At 45.4% G+C, this 16,053-nt stretch overlaps 1 protein-coding gene across 1 annotated transcript in view; it reads right to left on the minus strand.

The window, feature by feature from the left end:
* The window catches only part of LOC115309787 (4-coumarate--CoA ligase 1), a 75,343-nt gene that overhangs the window by 43,412 nt on the left and 15,878 nt on the right, over nt 1–16,053 (minus strand). The window contains exon 3 of the mRNA XM_040219949.2: nt 599–702. Within this exon, the coding sequence (XP_040075883.2) occupies nt 599–702 (104 nt within the window). The remainder of the gene's footprint in view (nt 1–598; nt 703–16,053) is intronic.

Below are 16,053 nucleotides of genomic sequence, written 5' to 3' on the forward strand. Positions count from 1 at the left end.
GCCGTGTTCTCCAGAAAATTTCAATATAGAAAAACCAACATAAATCTGCACGCATAATTTGATTATGAAATGATAGCTTCCCTGAACTGATATTTGATACTAAAAAGTGAAGCTGGGATAGATGTACTTGAAGTTTCATGATGACGTTTTAAAAATTTATTTTTGCATCTTCAATGTCAGAAACTCTTTACACCAGTGTAGGTGATGTCTTCCTCAAACTTCTTCTGATATACTGACATCGCTTTCAGCTATTTTCACTTGTGGATGACGAGTGCTACGCAGTGCAGCACACCTCGCCAACACATAAAGAATAATTATTTTTGACATTGTTTGTCAGTGCACATTGACTAGACTTTGGGAGAGTGTTCTTTGTTAATCATACATGCCAAAACTTTGCAGTTCTGAATATACATTTTTTTAAGAAAAGGTGCAATTCAAGCTAGTGTCCCCCCTTAAAAACCGGTCTGGTTTCTCTCCGTCCTACTCGGTTGCAAGTGTGTGAACGGCGCTTAACCGCGAATTCACCACAATCGAGCGAGGAAGATCACTCCGCTAAACCTAGCTTTGTGTAGAGCCTTTTCGCCTAGTGTCGGCGTACCTTCATGTCCAGCTTCTCACGCATGTCGCAGAATCGACTAGCTTCACTCGCTGTGGTGAGGATATGGGTGGCGTCGCTATCTTGAATCATATGGAGAATATTCTCTGAAAACGTGAAATGTCAGAAATACTGGTGATGATTTAATTTAGTTTCACTTTTTCATTTATGGTGCTCCCAAACAGCTGAAAGGCTTAAATAGCTTTGCATGTACATATCGTTTTTAACAATAAAAAAACAATAAACGAATATGGTCGCACCATATTGTGCAATCATTGATCGTACCCTTTTCTTAAACATTTCAAAGGACGTAAAAGGTCGATATCAGCGTTATTTGACTTATCATTAGGGATGCCGCTAATTTTTTTCTAACCGAAGGCTCGATCATCAAATCAAGCGGTTTGAAAGGTTCGAAAGATTTCGAATTTTCGACCTTTCTATATCGAGAAATTCTTCGGAAGTCGAATTTTCGACCTTGTTAAACTAAGAAGTCAACGCTTTTAGAAATTTCGAACTTTGCACGTTCAGAAATGCAATGTCTTTCGAAACCTCGAACTTATTACGCTAAAAAGTTCGATTCGTTTCGAACTTTCCAACTTTTTACAGTGCGAAATTCAATGCTTGTCGAGCTTTCGAACTTGAGAGACAAAAAAAAATTCGATGTTTTTCGAACTTTCGAATTTTTTGCACTAAAAGTTCAAAGCTTTTCGAACTTTCGAGCTTGCTATGCTAAGAAATTCGATAATTTTCGAACTTTCGAGCCTATTTATTTAAAGAAGTTCGATAATTTTCGATCTTTCGAGCCTATTTATTTAAAGAATTCGAAAATTTTCAAACTTTCGGATCTTGAGAAGTCAAAAGATCGACGAACTTCAAAGTTTTAGGGTAAAAGTTCGAAGTTTGTCGAACTTCGGAAGTGTGGCGGGTGGTTTCACTTGAATTCAAGCAGTGAGGTACATTCGTAATGTTTTTTTTTGTTGTGCATTTTTACACACGGTGCCGCATTTTTTTCGAAAGACAATGCCGTTTATTTCAATGTTGTGGCATGCTTTGTTTTAAAGAAATAAATTCCCGAAGAAGCAAGGAAGGACGACGGGTTTCTGACAATTGTCGTTTGTGCCATATTTGGAGAGCGCTATAGCCGAAGCAATTTATAGTAGATATGTTAAACTTTTTTAAGAATGATCTATGTATAGCCTAGGTAAGTGCCGTCTTAAAATATAATTGTTGTTGTTCAAGACGAGTCTCGAAGAAATGCCCAAACATGTATCTACGGGCAATTATGCCTTAAACTTGGTAATTTTTCCGTCTAAATTGTTTCAGGTATCGCATTTAAAATCACACCAGCAGAATACAAAATAATGTATTTAATGTTTTTTTCACGTCGAGGAATAAATTAACTCATGGGAAAATATTTCTGATATTGTTCAAGTTCAGCACGTCATAAAAAAAATTCATTTTAAATTTTTTTTTATTTTGTCATTTTACGTTTTTGGGGCGTTTTTCTTTTAGCCTGTACACATTTTGGTAGGAGCAACTTGTTTCGAAGTTCAGGGTCTCTGAATATGCAAGAATACAACACTTCCGTCGGGTTCTTGATATTTTTTTCTCCAGCTTTTCATCCCCGCATTTATTATGTTTATTTTTGTTATTTTTTATTTTATTTTTTACTAATGGCACAGTTTTTTAGGTCGAAAAGACATAGCTTTAAACTTCCGAACCACTGAGCATGTGACGAGTAGTGCCTTCTGACATCGAGTTTCTGACAATGACCATCTACGCGATCTTTTATGCAGTGAAGAGCGACAGTAGCTATAGATATGCATAAACAATTGCAGATTAAAATAAGCTCGACCACGCGCTTTTTTCTCGTATTGTTTTCCACAACAGTAAGAAATATCTGTCGGAAAGGGGGGAGGGGGACTGGAGCGTCCCCTCCACCCTCTACCCCGTTTTTCCTCTCCGACGCCACTGGTATGGAAGAACGCTCCTCGACCTCGAGTTGTGTCGGCTTCTGTGCTTTATGATCGGCGTTTCTTCCGTCCCAGAAAATAAACCTTTAAAGTAATTACAAACTAAAAAATTGTCAAGGGGCAGGCGAGCTGGTGTATGTTGATTATGATGCAAAATCACGAGACTGGGAATGAAATTCCAAAGCAAAACTGTAAGAAGTAAAAAAAAAGGCGACAGAACAACGTCTCAAACTCACCTGAGTTCAGTTTGGGACGTTGTCCTGAGCTGAGTTTGAAACGTTGTCCTGTCCCCTTTTTCTGTCTTGTTACACTTTTTCTTTCAAATTTCATTCCCAGTCCCAGGATTTTGCATCATGTACAAACTAAACTTACTATATGCCAGCGTCCCTCAGGCGGCGTTCGATCGGTTTGCTGCCGGGGTGCTAGGGAGTAGGGAGGCAGTTTGCCGGATCGCTTTAAGGTTTTTCTGAGCCTCAACCACCTGCCTGCCCATGACGGTTTCGAACTGGATGAGTATCGTTAAACAGTGCGTTCGTGTGATCACTACTGTGTGATGCACATTAAAGACCCCCCACGCCTTCCCCCGGGCTAGCGGTCACAATTACTGATTTAGAGTCACACGTCATATGCACTTGCAAATATTCCAGCACATACGACACTCGTCGTCTGATTCAATTGCCTGACCAACTTCGCGCAGTCTAAATATCACACCCGAACTTTTCTAAACCGGATTTCGCGAAAACCAGTGAGGCGTAAAAACGTTATTTGAAACTCAAACTGCGGAGAAACATGAAAACGGGACTTCGAACTTTGCGGACTTGGACTTGGAGTTTTTTTTTCAAATTTAGCTCTAAAAGAGAATCGAAACCTTCGAACTTTTCAAAGTTTATATAGGAAGAAATTTGTAATCTTTGAATCTATCGAACTTTATGTCTATAAAATTCAAAACGTTCAAAGTTTTTAAATTTCTGAGTAAAAAAATGCGAAATCTTAGAATTTTTCAAGCATCAAGTTCAGAGAAATTCGAAATCTTCGATTTTCTGAATTTTAGATTTTAAGAAATTCAGAACATTAGATTTTCTCGAATTTCAAGCTAGGAAAGGTCGAAATCTTCAAATTTATCGAACCTCAAGCAAAACAACATTTGAAATAATCGAACCCTAACTTTTAGAAAGCGTGAAAGCTTCGAAATTTTCGCGTTCGAAGCTCCACAGTGTTTCAAAGTTGCGAACTTTTCGAATTCAAACCTCGTACGGTCGAAAATATCGAAAATCTTTCGAATTCAAACCCCAGTTTGGTTTCAAAATATCGCAACCTTTCGAATTCGAACCAAGGGTGGTTCGCGGCATCCCTACTTATCATAGAGAAATTGCATACGAAACCAGGGACTTTCAGATTGCAAGGAGCCTAAGTAATAAAACACTTTTTACCTATGTTGTCGTCGGGGAACATTAAACGAAACCTTACTGAGAACAAAACGGAGTCAATAAGGGCCAGTAAGAGGAGTCACTAATAACGACTTATTTTTTTGTCTGAAAAAGATGGGAGACAAAGAGTTTCTAAAAAGCTCACATTATCATAATAAAGTTCACGTCCAATATGGCGATCATACACAAATAGAACAAGCCGTCGTTGCAAACTTTCCAAACAGTGGGTTTAATTTACGCCTAGGAAATGCCATACATTTGAAGAAAATTTTGACTTTGGCAAAACTAGTGACCGAAAAAGATGTAGTATACACGAATAGTTGTGAAAGGTCTCAGTAATACATGGTATTACACCTTGCAATCAGCAAACGAAACAAATCATTGAAAATTTTACTAATATAAGCACGGAATTTTAGGTGTGAATCAATCAAAACTTACAGATTACGCACAACTGAAGACCTTAATATCTGAGAGTCATCTAATGTATAAAATTGAAAAAATAATATTAGAATTGCGTGAAAAATACCCAACTTCAGTGTTTACAAGATTTAAAAATAACATATTTGCATTACACCAAAGATGAATGGCATCAATGCCAAGCTGCAATAGCTCACAGACTGGTGTAGTGCTAGTGATACGATATATTTTAACTTCGTCAGCAAATTGAATCACATCTGAATTGTCTACACTAGTCGCAAGGTCATTTACAAATACATTAAAAAGTAGCGGTCCAAGCTTATATCTTTGCAGCACTCCGGATTTAAGGACGTAATTAGAAGACCTGTGACCGAAGTAAGATACTGTGTTTGAACGATCCGTGAGGCAGTTTTCAAAGCATTTACAAAAACCAAAAGCAACACCAAGGCTGGATAACTCTAGTAACAATTGGCTGTGATCTACACGGTCGAAAGCTTTAAAACAGTAAAAATAAATTACATCTACCTGCCCCCGGCACCCAACGAGAGGCTTTGCAAATTCCAAGGTTATCAGGTTTGTCTGAACAGATCGTCTGTGACAAAAACCATGCTGGCGCATACTGAACATAGGCCTAAATGGAAACTCACACACTTAAAATTTATTTTTCAAAGACAACAGAAAAGTTAGACACCTGTGCAATTGGTTTATAATTGACTCGGGATGACCGAACAGACCCCATAAACACATGGAGCCTTGGTACACTTAATGTACAATAGTGTAATACGACAAAAAAAAACACGGAAACGAAGAGAGAACTGGACAGGATGCGGCGTATCGTGTTTACGGCATACCTTCATGCCCAACCGCGTCCTATCCCGTTGTCCCTTCCTTTTCGTCCGTGTTTTTGTTTTTCTTTTGGCGTATTACACCATGAAGCAAAACAAACTAGCCGAACTAGCCATCCTTATCTACTATATAGACCTACAGACGAAGCAAGTATCAAGAAAATCAACAGGGGACAGGTTAGCACCCTCCTCAGTGCCGTCGCTCTTGGAAAACTCAAGAAAATACGATTCAACGATTGGAAGAACATTGTGGCGGTCGATATCCTAATGGAAGATATTTTACCAGCCCCCCTAGGTGTCAACAACCTGCGCGGTACAAAGGTGAACGCCCTGAAGGCATCACTACTTGCGTGGTTCGGGACATCAAAAAAGACCTTGCGGAAGACGAAGTTTTCAAGGAAATGCGAGCTCCTCACCACGCCATCCGTGGCGTGCGACATTTTGGACTAACAACTTCGGTTAAGATCTCATTTTCAGGCAAGCCCCTTCCAATTTAGTCACGTTCCCATGGGCTATGCACGGTACTCCATCTCGCTCTTCGTGGCTCGGCCCCTGCAATGCTATCCATGTAAGAGGATGGGATACGTGGCCGCCGCCTGCGAGATGGGAAAGACGTCTGTGAAGTGCGAGGTAAAACACAAGACCAAAGAGTGCGAGAGTGAAACGGTCTGCTGCATTAACGGCAGTCGGGACCACACCGCCCCGTGAAACCTCTACCCAGCGCTGAGAAAAAAGAGGGAAGTCTGCATATAACACGCCAGGATGACTTCTTCCCAAAAAGGGGCACGCGTTGCACTTTGAAGAAGGCAGCCCGAGTGGTCTCGAGACACCCGGAACACGACAGCAATAGGCAAGGCTGAAATTCCGGAGCCATACCAAAGGCGGCAACGGCCCATTCAGCGGCGTCGGGACAAGAGTGAAGGGGGAAAGAAGAGAGAGGTGACAAACAACACTCTCTACCAACATAAGGAAAGCAGAATGACCTCATACCTTGAAAGACAGGATCAAGCAGAAAGGCGGCGATCCATCGCCAGTGCTACGAAAGGTAAGAGGGAAAGAGTCCCGAAACCGGCAGAAGACGCAGCAAGAGGAAAAGAGTCCCAAAACCGGCAGAAGACGCAGCAAATTTTGAAATTATCTCGCGTCTTTTCAAAGCAGTGAGCCAACTTGCAGAAGCCCGGGAAAATTCGCCAGAGGCAATCTTTGCACTGGAAGCCTTGAGGGAGACCAGTGAGGAAATCATTGAACGAGGACCGACGCCAACGCCCTTGAAAGGATCATAAAGCAGCACTTAGCAGATTCTAGGAGTCACTACGCCAGAACCAATGCAGATCATGAAGAGTGAGTGGTTCCCAGGAGCTACAAAGTCGAAAATGGCATCATCGACCGTGCTGCAGTGAAACTACTCAGGCCAAATGTCAAGCACAGCCAAGTGAGCCTGCATCTTCAGCACTACTCTAGCTCGGTACTAGTCTTGACAGAAACGGAGTTACCTGGGTAAAGGTGCATCACCTTGATGCATCAGGCTAACAACGCAGTTCATCCCAAGTGTTCCCCATAGGAGTGCAGCGCTGTTCACACGGAAAGACGTGCCACGTGTACAACTCGACACCAGCCACCTGTGAACGCTATCAGCAGAGTTTGTGGGAGCAAAGGTGAGCCGAACGTTTGTAATCATCTTGGGATACGTACGCCCTAATGGCTGCGCCCTACTGACCGAATAGGTCAAGGGTGGCCAAGCTGCGGCTCTCGAGCCGCATGCGGCTCTTCGCGAGTTAAAGTGCGGCTTGCGGCTTCCCTCCCCTGTCCCCCCCCCCCCTCCAACTTTCCCGCCTCCCTCCCGGTCACAAGAGCACTTCCCCAAAAAGAGAATTTGAACGCGTTTTAAATCGAAAGTCAGGTTGCGGTTTGGTAGTGTTGTGCTATCGCTACCGTACGTACACTTGGACTGCTTTTGACTCGGATAGATTGAAAGTACTGTAAAACCCTTTATTTTCGCGGCCCCTATTTTTCGCGAATTGGTCACAGATGACATAATCGCGACCACTAAATGTCGCGAATTCCAGACGCCTGCATTGAAAATCTTTAGGACCCAAATTTTTGCGCGCCCTTAAATTTCGCGAATTCTTCAATTCGTGAAATTCGCGAAAATTGAGGGCTCGCGAACATTAAGGGTTTTACAGTAGTCCAAGTTTCGTTTATTGCTCTAAACAAAATTTGCCCCCCCCCCCCCCCCGCGGCACTTGGAAGTTTTGTGGTTTTGTTTGCGGCTCTTAAGCCGGGTCAGCCTGGCCACCTCTGGAATAGGTATTAGAATGGGGTAAGGACTTACGCTGAGACCTTTGGATATGCGAGAATTTCAACGCACACAGTGAGGCCCAAAGCAGCAACTAAACAGAAAAGAAGGGGGACGACCTCATGGAAGTAATGGAGGAGGCGGAGGTGGTGGTATACAAAATGATGGAAGACCAAACTTCTTCAGACCCGCAAGCACGTACAGCGCCATCAACATTACTGCCCGCGCACCTTTCTTGGAGCTGAAGTGGGAGCTAGTCCCGACACCCGTGGAAGTGACCATTTTCCTATCAACGTCAATATCACGTCAGGCCTGGCAGTAAAGAAGGTTTGGAAGTCTTGTGTAAACTGGGATCTTTTCCGCACAGCCCTCGATCTCAATCGAGAAGTATCTTGACAGACATGATTCAGGCGCTGAAGGCAGCTGCAACAACAAGCAGCATCTTCGAATGGCTCGCGAAACCTGACCTGAGGTATCTAAACTTAGCCGCGGCAAGGACGTGGCCGCAGCGTAGGTTCCGAAGGACAGGGGCGCCAGAGGATAAGTCATGTTTCAACAAGGCGTCGGCCAAGCAGAGAGGGCATGCAAAATCTCTCATCGAAAGTCGATGGGCCTTACTTTGCAAGAACTCCGACGTCCATGTGTCTATGGCGAAACTCTAGAAAATTCTTGGGGCAATAGCTGGGAAAGGCAAGGCAAGTCACGCCCTTTAGGTTTTAGCGTTGGCAGCCAGCAAGACTCCACAGGAAGCGGCAGAAGACCTGTGCGCACTATTTTCACCCGCGGAAGCCACAGAACCACCTGAAAGGCCGAATGCGACATCTGGAGCCCTCGATGCCCTATTCACACTCCAGGAACCTTAAGAAAATGCCGAAAGAAGAGCGCATCGGGAACAGATGCAATACCGTACCAGGCCTTAACAAACACTACGCACGCAGCCCAGAGGCCCTCAACCGTCGGTTCAACAAGATTTGGGAAACAGGAGATGTACTGTGAGACTGGAAATCGGCAGATATAATACCGTTGTGAAGGCAGAGAAACAACCTGGAAAGGTTGAGTCATACCGACCGGTGTCGCTCACATCGTGCGTAGGAAAGCTGTTCGAGGGCCTCGTACAAATGCGGCTGTGCTGTTACCGGGAGGAAATATGTGCCTGCCGAAGCGCATGACTGGAATCAGAAAGGGGCTCAAGACACGCTATACTTAACGAGCGCCCTCAAAGAAAGCAAACTCGGGCGAAAAAATGCCGTCGTGGTTTTTCTGGACGTAGAACGGGCATACGACGGGGTGCCCTTCTCCTCAATCCTTAGGAGGCTCACCGAGCTCGGTCTGACCGGGAAGATGCAGGTGTTCATGTGAAGCTTCTTAAGAGGGTACTCTGGCCGTTTTTTGAGCTACCCAGACAATGTGCATTTTGTGAATACCCGGACTGTAGTCTTCACGGTATGCAATTTCTCGTCACGAAATTCAATATAGCTATCGGGAAAACCAGAAATGAAGATGATACCGAAACCAACATTCAAATTTTCTCGCTCTCTCCAGTGGTGTGACGTCACAAATGGTACAGAGGTAGCCTTAAACAAAGTCTGTCGAGCGATCTTTCGTGCTTCTCAGTGAATGAGCTTTCCTAGCATCATTTTCCCAAAATCAAACGTCTTGTTTGATTTTGGAAACGCGGTGCTGCCCACTTTATATAATTTTCTGTCGCCAAACTTCAATGTTTCCAGTAGGGGCTCTCGGTATTAAAAGGGACTACGAGAACGAAATTCAAAACGTTAGTAGCTTCGCGATTTTTTTTTTTTTTACAGAATATTTAGACGATTGGTACAGCCGTGTCTATCGGTCTGTCGAGCTAATTTTGGGACAAATCAGCGACCATGGAAGAATCGCTGGAGTACCTGTTTAACGGGCGAAGAGTGCAAGTAAGAGAAGGCGACACTGCTTCGCTCCCAGGGGTCATCCATGGTGGGTCGCCTCAGGGTAGCGTTCTAAGCCCTGTGTTGTTCAGCATAGTGATAGCCAAGGTCTCGCAGTTCATTCCCAAAACGACGCTCAACGTCCAAACGTTCATCTACGCCTACTATGTGTGCTTGTGTGTCGCCAAAACCTACAACAAGCGAATCCACAGCTGCATCCAAAAAGTCATAAATGCGACGGAGGAATTTTAGGAAAAGTATGGAATCGCCCTTTCACGGGAAAAAGCAGCATGTGTGCCGGTGCTGGAAAACAGGCGGTGGTTCCCTAGCAGTGCGATGACACTGGCGGAGACCAGGATCAAGCAGGTGCACAAGCAACGTTTTCCTAATACACCAGTTATGTTAGTGGGTGATTCTAATCACCCCAATTGAGTTTGTTGCTCGAGTATCTCTTATCCTGAGTCCTCATCCTCTTTCAGCTGAGAGCACGAGCGTTATGTGTGTTCTTGTCGAATTTTATTTTTCCCAGTTAAGGCGCTGTCACACTGAGGAAACGGTCGGACAACTATGTCCATCAACACGCTATAAACATGTATTCGGCGATCTCGTCAAAATGAGGCAACTGCAACTGTCGGGAAATATGTTTTTTGTCGCCCAGCAACCGTGTTCTCCGATTTGTTGTCCGACAGCCGGAGAACAACCTGTCACTCCGCGCTGACGGCGGGGCCAACATAGGGAGCACCCCGCCATCTTGATTGTTTACCTTCATACGTTTGTGGCGCGGCGGTGCTGGAAATGTGACTCTACAAAATGCTTGTGCGTTTGAAGGACCGGAAATCACCACTGAACGACACCAACCCTGCAGTGTCGGGAACATAAAACTTGACACGATGAGCATTTTCCTCTCTTTATATTATCAAAGTGTTCCTCATTTTCTGACAAAGCAGCTAGTCTTAACTGATGACGATATGATTGCTGCTATGTTCGTGATTTACGCCACCGTATAAAGTGGCTTTGTCCTGTTCTGTCTTTCATGCAATTCCTATTTCCAGGGTAAAATTGAGTTAGCACCGGCAGTAACCCAAAGTGTCTTTTGTGGCCTTGTGTCAAAGTGTTTTTGGAGCATGGCAACACAGATAGCTTCGATGGCACAGTTCCCTGTTAATAATGTCTTTTTTTAAAAACTTACTCCAACAAAGGCTTGTAAGACGCTATTTAACAATATTTAGGGTTGGCGCAAACCTAAAATAACTTGATTAATAGTTTTACTACGTAATTACGGAAATCGATATCGAAAGCAGGTGCACAAGCAGCGTTTGTTCTTGGTGAAAAGTCAAATTTGGGGGTTTACGTGCCAAACCTACGACGGGCATCTGGCACGCCCCAGCGGAGGACTGAGGATTCATTTCGACCACCTGGGGATCTTTTGGCGTGCAACCGAAAGCTGGGTTACACGGCGCCTTCTCCGCAATGAGCCTCCGTCATATTGCGGGCACCTCGGTCGGGATTCGAACCCGCCACTTGATTCTTGGTCACGCCAAGACCAAATTACGGCACTCAAACGCTGAGGCACAATATTTTTAGAATAAATCATCTAGGAAAGCAAGTGATTAAAAAATAGAAGCATTAAAACGATTGCTCTGATCATGATTGATGCTTGGAACTTGAAAACAGCCGCTGCCTGAACTGTTAAAACAATCCCTACGAGGCGGTTTCGGAAAATGAAGCGATCACATAGCAGGCAGTAGGCAAACATATAGGGTTAAACCTATTTGTTCAGCCGACCGTCGTGAAGGCCGATAGCGTCGGTGTCCCGGTTTTTAAGTACTGTCAGCTCAGCCCAACACCACGCTGCACAAGGCAATTCGGGGTACTGCCGCTGCTAATTTAACTGTCCTTTGAAATACGAATTGCACGGAAGAAAGAAGCAGACAGAAACACTTCATACGGTGGAGGGTAGAGTACCATCACGAACATAGCAACCATCTTATCTTCCTCGGTTAAGATTCTGTTATACTCCGACGTTGAGCGCAGCGAACGCAGGGCAGCACTGAACGTTGACCGGCGAGCACGAACTCGATATCTGCGACCAAACAGTATCTGAGTACGCTGCGCTACGCCACGTCTGCTACCCTCGACGTCGGAAAATAACAGAGTCCTTTTGGGTTATATGCTTCGTCAGCGAATGAAGAACATTTTGATAAAATAAAGGGTGAAAATATTCCCCGTATCGAGTTTTCTAATCACAATAGGAAACTCGATTTCTAATCACATTAGAAAACATGCCTGTGGCCCGATTACGACGCGTCTGCGAGGCTTCATAATCGGATTATGACGCGTCCAAGCGCGCCCGAACCGAGCGAAATGGCGGTGCCCTGAAGGCGAAAAACAATTGTGTTGTTTGTGTGTTTATGCAGCTTTGGTGCTAGTACGCCAGCTCAACGGGTGACCTGCCTCTTAGCTGTAGATGAGAAATCTAGCCAGTGCAGTACAACCGCTAACCTGGGGTCTTTAACGTGCACCACGCAGTAGTGATTACACGAACCCGTGCCGGTACGAAACCCATCCAGATTGAAACGGGCTGGAGGTGGGGATCAAACCTAGGAGGTTCTGCAGCGCAAGCTTTCGCTTCACGCTCCGAGCTGAGACCCGTTAGCCCACTCAGCCGCGGATCCCCAGCGCTGAAGCTGGACTTCCAAACTTGTACAAATTGAAAGGTAGCGCAATTCCTTATCTCCCCGAATTTTCCTCTTTTCCATCGAGGACGATCCTCTCCGCCCTCGTTTCGCGTCACGCCTCACCTGTCGCCATCTTCGTGCGAGGCCCACAAGGCGCGCATATCTGCGCCTATGGGCACTCTGTGTCCGCTAGGAGCCGCTACCGATCCCCCAGCGAACAGCGGCGCGCGCGGTCACTTTTGAGTCAGAGTAGGAAGAGAGGCAGGGGACACATAAGCGACGAAAACAGGCGCGCGCGTCAGCGGAGCGCCCGTTTTCATCACTTTGGTTTGGGTTCGGTGCTGTGTGCGTCTCAAACGCTCTCGTGAGAACGTCCTATTCGTCTGCGAAGTTATTGGAACTCCCAGGGGTGACACAGGAGGTGCTGCAAAATTACCATCTCAACCAGCAACAGGCGGGTCTTCACGAACAACAACGACGATGCCGAGAAACGTTAGTATGACTACGAGCAAGATTGGTTTGGTGGTATTGGTGGTTTGAGTTCAAGGATGGGAATTTGTTTGCCGGAATGTTACTGCCACAGCCTATGAACGAGTTTACACGAGGGGCGTATAAAAAATACCCAGAAAGTGCACTTTGTACCGAAGAAACCTTTGGCATCGTCAGGTTTGTCGAGCCAGCCATTGGATCCCGACGAAATACGAAGAAACGTGTTGTGTCCTTCGGAATTTCTCTGCTTGGTTAGTAATTTGGACTGCGTCGGTAGGTATTTAATCTCATGCATAATGTTTTTATGATGCTGGGGATTAACGCTTTGTCACTAGTCATTTCCATGTCACGGTCATAACATCTGATAATTACTGCAATCAGTGTGACTTCCTTGGCATGAAGTCAATAAAATACCTCCGTGTTTTTTTCGAACGAAAGCGCCAAGATGTCACGAAAGCTGGTCGCGTCTCATACAAGCGATTTCCACTATAGTCGGTTACAAGTCAAGAAGGTAGGAGAAGCTCCTCCCACAAGTGTGATGCGCCCGTGTCAAATCTCTCCGCAGTCGAAAGAAGAGCTCACTGGAAACGCTCCTTGTCCCGCTTCAATGGATTCCCACTTGTCTTCGATCCCACTTTTTGAGAAAGCGACCTTTGTATTCATCGGAGAGGGAACCGAGCCCCTGAAAGCAGCCTTTGTATCCATCGGGGGGGAAGCTAATCCCCGAAAGTCGTATTTGTTTCCGTCGGTGGGGGAGAACCCTAATCTCCCTCTCGTGGCTTCCACAATGCTAAGTCAAAGTCGAAAAATAAAGCAAATATGTACAGAAAGGCAAGACCCTCCTCGCGCGTTGGCCGCGACGTCAAGGAAACGGTGGGACGCCATTGGATGCGGAGGTGGCGGAGGGATATCTGATTCCCTTTGAGGGGCATTTGCCGCTACCTTCTTAACCTGTAACTGACTATAGCCTTTTCTCTTCAATCTTGGCGTCTTCGGACCTCCAAACGCGGCGTTCAGGGGTCCGCATACGTTCCGCGGTACGTTTTCTTCAGGACTGACACGCCGTGCGCCTCGAGTTGTCTCAGCGAAGTTGGACACGTTGCATTTGAATTTCTAAATGAATGTTTACACAGTGTACAAAGTTATTCATGTTAAGGATTTCGATATTTTTTTTTTTTTATATTTCACCTTGATTGGGTAGAAAAGAAAAGCAAACACGGCGTTGGTAGTGTTGTGAATATACGTTTTTGCGGTATTGCTTTTTCGAGATTATTACTGTGATAGTAATATAATGATAGTGCAGGAATGTTTGCGCGCCGGTTTTATTTGTTTTATTCTTAATCTGCATACTTTACGTGTTGGGCATAAATAGTGCATTTTAAGGAATACTTCAACAAAATTTGAAATATACCCGTCGAGTTCAAGAAGAGGTTGAATATGATTTACAGTAGCAGTAAATGACAATCGCGCGTTTGTATTTTGAGCCTGGTGGTTGTATTTGTTTGTTATAAATTGCCCACTCTGGGCAAGCGCTCGGAGAGCAGCCAGCGGAGAGCACGTGACATCCGACGCAATAGTGACGTAGTTCGTCTCGGGACGAGCAAAGCTGCGGCGAGGCTGACGTCGAGAGGATGTCCTAGCCATTCCAGCCACCGAAGCGGCTGCTTTTGCACGAATTTTGAGCGACGGGCTAATCTTCTCTAATATTGTAGGGGGACAATAGCGACTTCTGCGACACACAAAAGGCATTCTCGGGAAGAGGGGAGTTCCTCCTGCCCCTCTTCTCTCGTCGTGGCCGGAGGCGAGACAGTTATCGTCACTACCTGTCAAGGTTCCTAGACGGGCATTATAAACGAGGCGTTAGCGACATCCACCAGGTGCTCTCTGCTAATCGTTTAATTCATTTTAACACTTTTTTTTTTTTGACAAGATACTGGTATGTCCGATGTGATACTGCTCCTTTGGACACATATAGACAAAAAATGAGCGCGGAAATTTCGTTGTAGTATCCCTTGCCAGTCGCTCTGCGTTCTGTGCCAATGGTGGCACAGCAACTATGTGCGTCGAGCGACGGGCTTTTGCGTTCATGTGTTTTAGATGCACGAATATGTCCAGCTGGTGCGTCATGCGGAGCGCCGCGCGGCGCCCACTTTCACCACCCATGTGTCCCCTGCTGCAGCCCAAGCAGGCATGTGGACCTTGCAACACCCACCGGTGTACCACTGCAGCCGAGCTGCGACTGCCGAGGTCACTTTCCGATGAGTGCGCGCGGCGCCGCCGCGAAAAGTGCTAATCGGCACTGAGTTAGATCTGCAGGGTGCCTATACCTGCTGGGCCGTACTCGTTTCTTATTACATACGGCGGACTAGATAATTTTTTAAAAATATTGAGACAGTTCTGTTTTCGAACGTTCAGAAACTAGCGTTTGTGCATCTATATTACAGTTCTAAAGCACGAGAAGACGTCTCGATCAGCGAATGTAACAACACAGGGAATGTTGGAGTCACTCAGGTGCAAAGACAAGCTTTCTCCAAATCCGCTGAACGCAGACAATTAAAAAAAAACAATATAGTCCTGTGTAATTTGGGACATCCGACATATACTGCAAAACTATATTGCGGTTAGCCGTTTATTGCAGGAAGTTCTGAGAGCAGGCAAACGATAGAATGAGCCTCTTCCTGCGTGTAAATAGACAGTCTTAGGGGATCGTAGGCAAAGACTGCGTTGCTATAGCAGGAGCTTGTGCATGTGTTGTTGGCTGTTAATGACACAGAGCGCTCCCGGTAGCCTCCTGCCTAGACGCCATGTTTATTCTATATCCAAAACCCTCGTCGTTCTCCTCTTCTTCAGCAAAGCCTAACAGCACATCTCCCCCCTTTAAAACTGAAGTCTATTTACAGGTTTTACAACTCTTCCACTTCGTGTCGTGTACTCAGTCGATCCGATGTCTGGTGCCGCACTTTTATCGGTGTCTTCACTCCCAGGCACCGGTGTAAGAGCAGTCGATCCGATGCCTGGTGCTGCACTTTTATCGGTGTCTTCACTCCCAGGCATCGGTGTAAGATGAAAGCTGTTAGGGCGAAGAGTATCTGAATCGGTGTCCACCAAGTATGACCTTGGGTACTCCGTTGCAGATTGCACTGTTCCTCTTTTTCGCTGATCGGTAATCCAGACCACATCTCCTCTTCTCAATGGTTTGCGTTGTCTTACACCCCGTCGTCTGTCATAGTTGGCCTTTTGTTGATTTGTTCTTCTTCATTCCCACCGTTGGAGTTCTTTGGTATTCACAAGCCTAGGTTCCAAAGAAGAGGAAACAGATGGAAGGGACGTTCTCAGCTTGCGACCCATGAGTAATTCGGCGGGACTATATCCATTTCCCAATGGTGTTGCACGGTAGGATTGCAGTGCGATGTAGCT

The sequence above is a fragment of the Ixodes scapularis genome, unplaced genomic scaffold, assembly GCF_016920785.2.
Source record: "Ixodes scapularis isolate PalLabHiFi unplaced genomic scaffold, ASM1692078v2 PGA_scaffold2__306_contigs__length_199485367, whole genome shotgun sequence".
Classification (NCBI taxonomy): Eukaryota; Metazoa; Arthropoda; class Arachnida; order Ixodida; family Ixodidae; genus Ixodes; species Ixodes scapularis.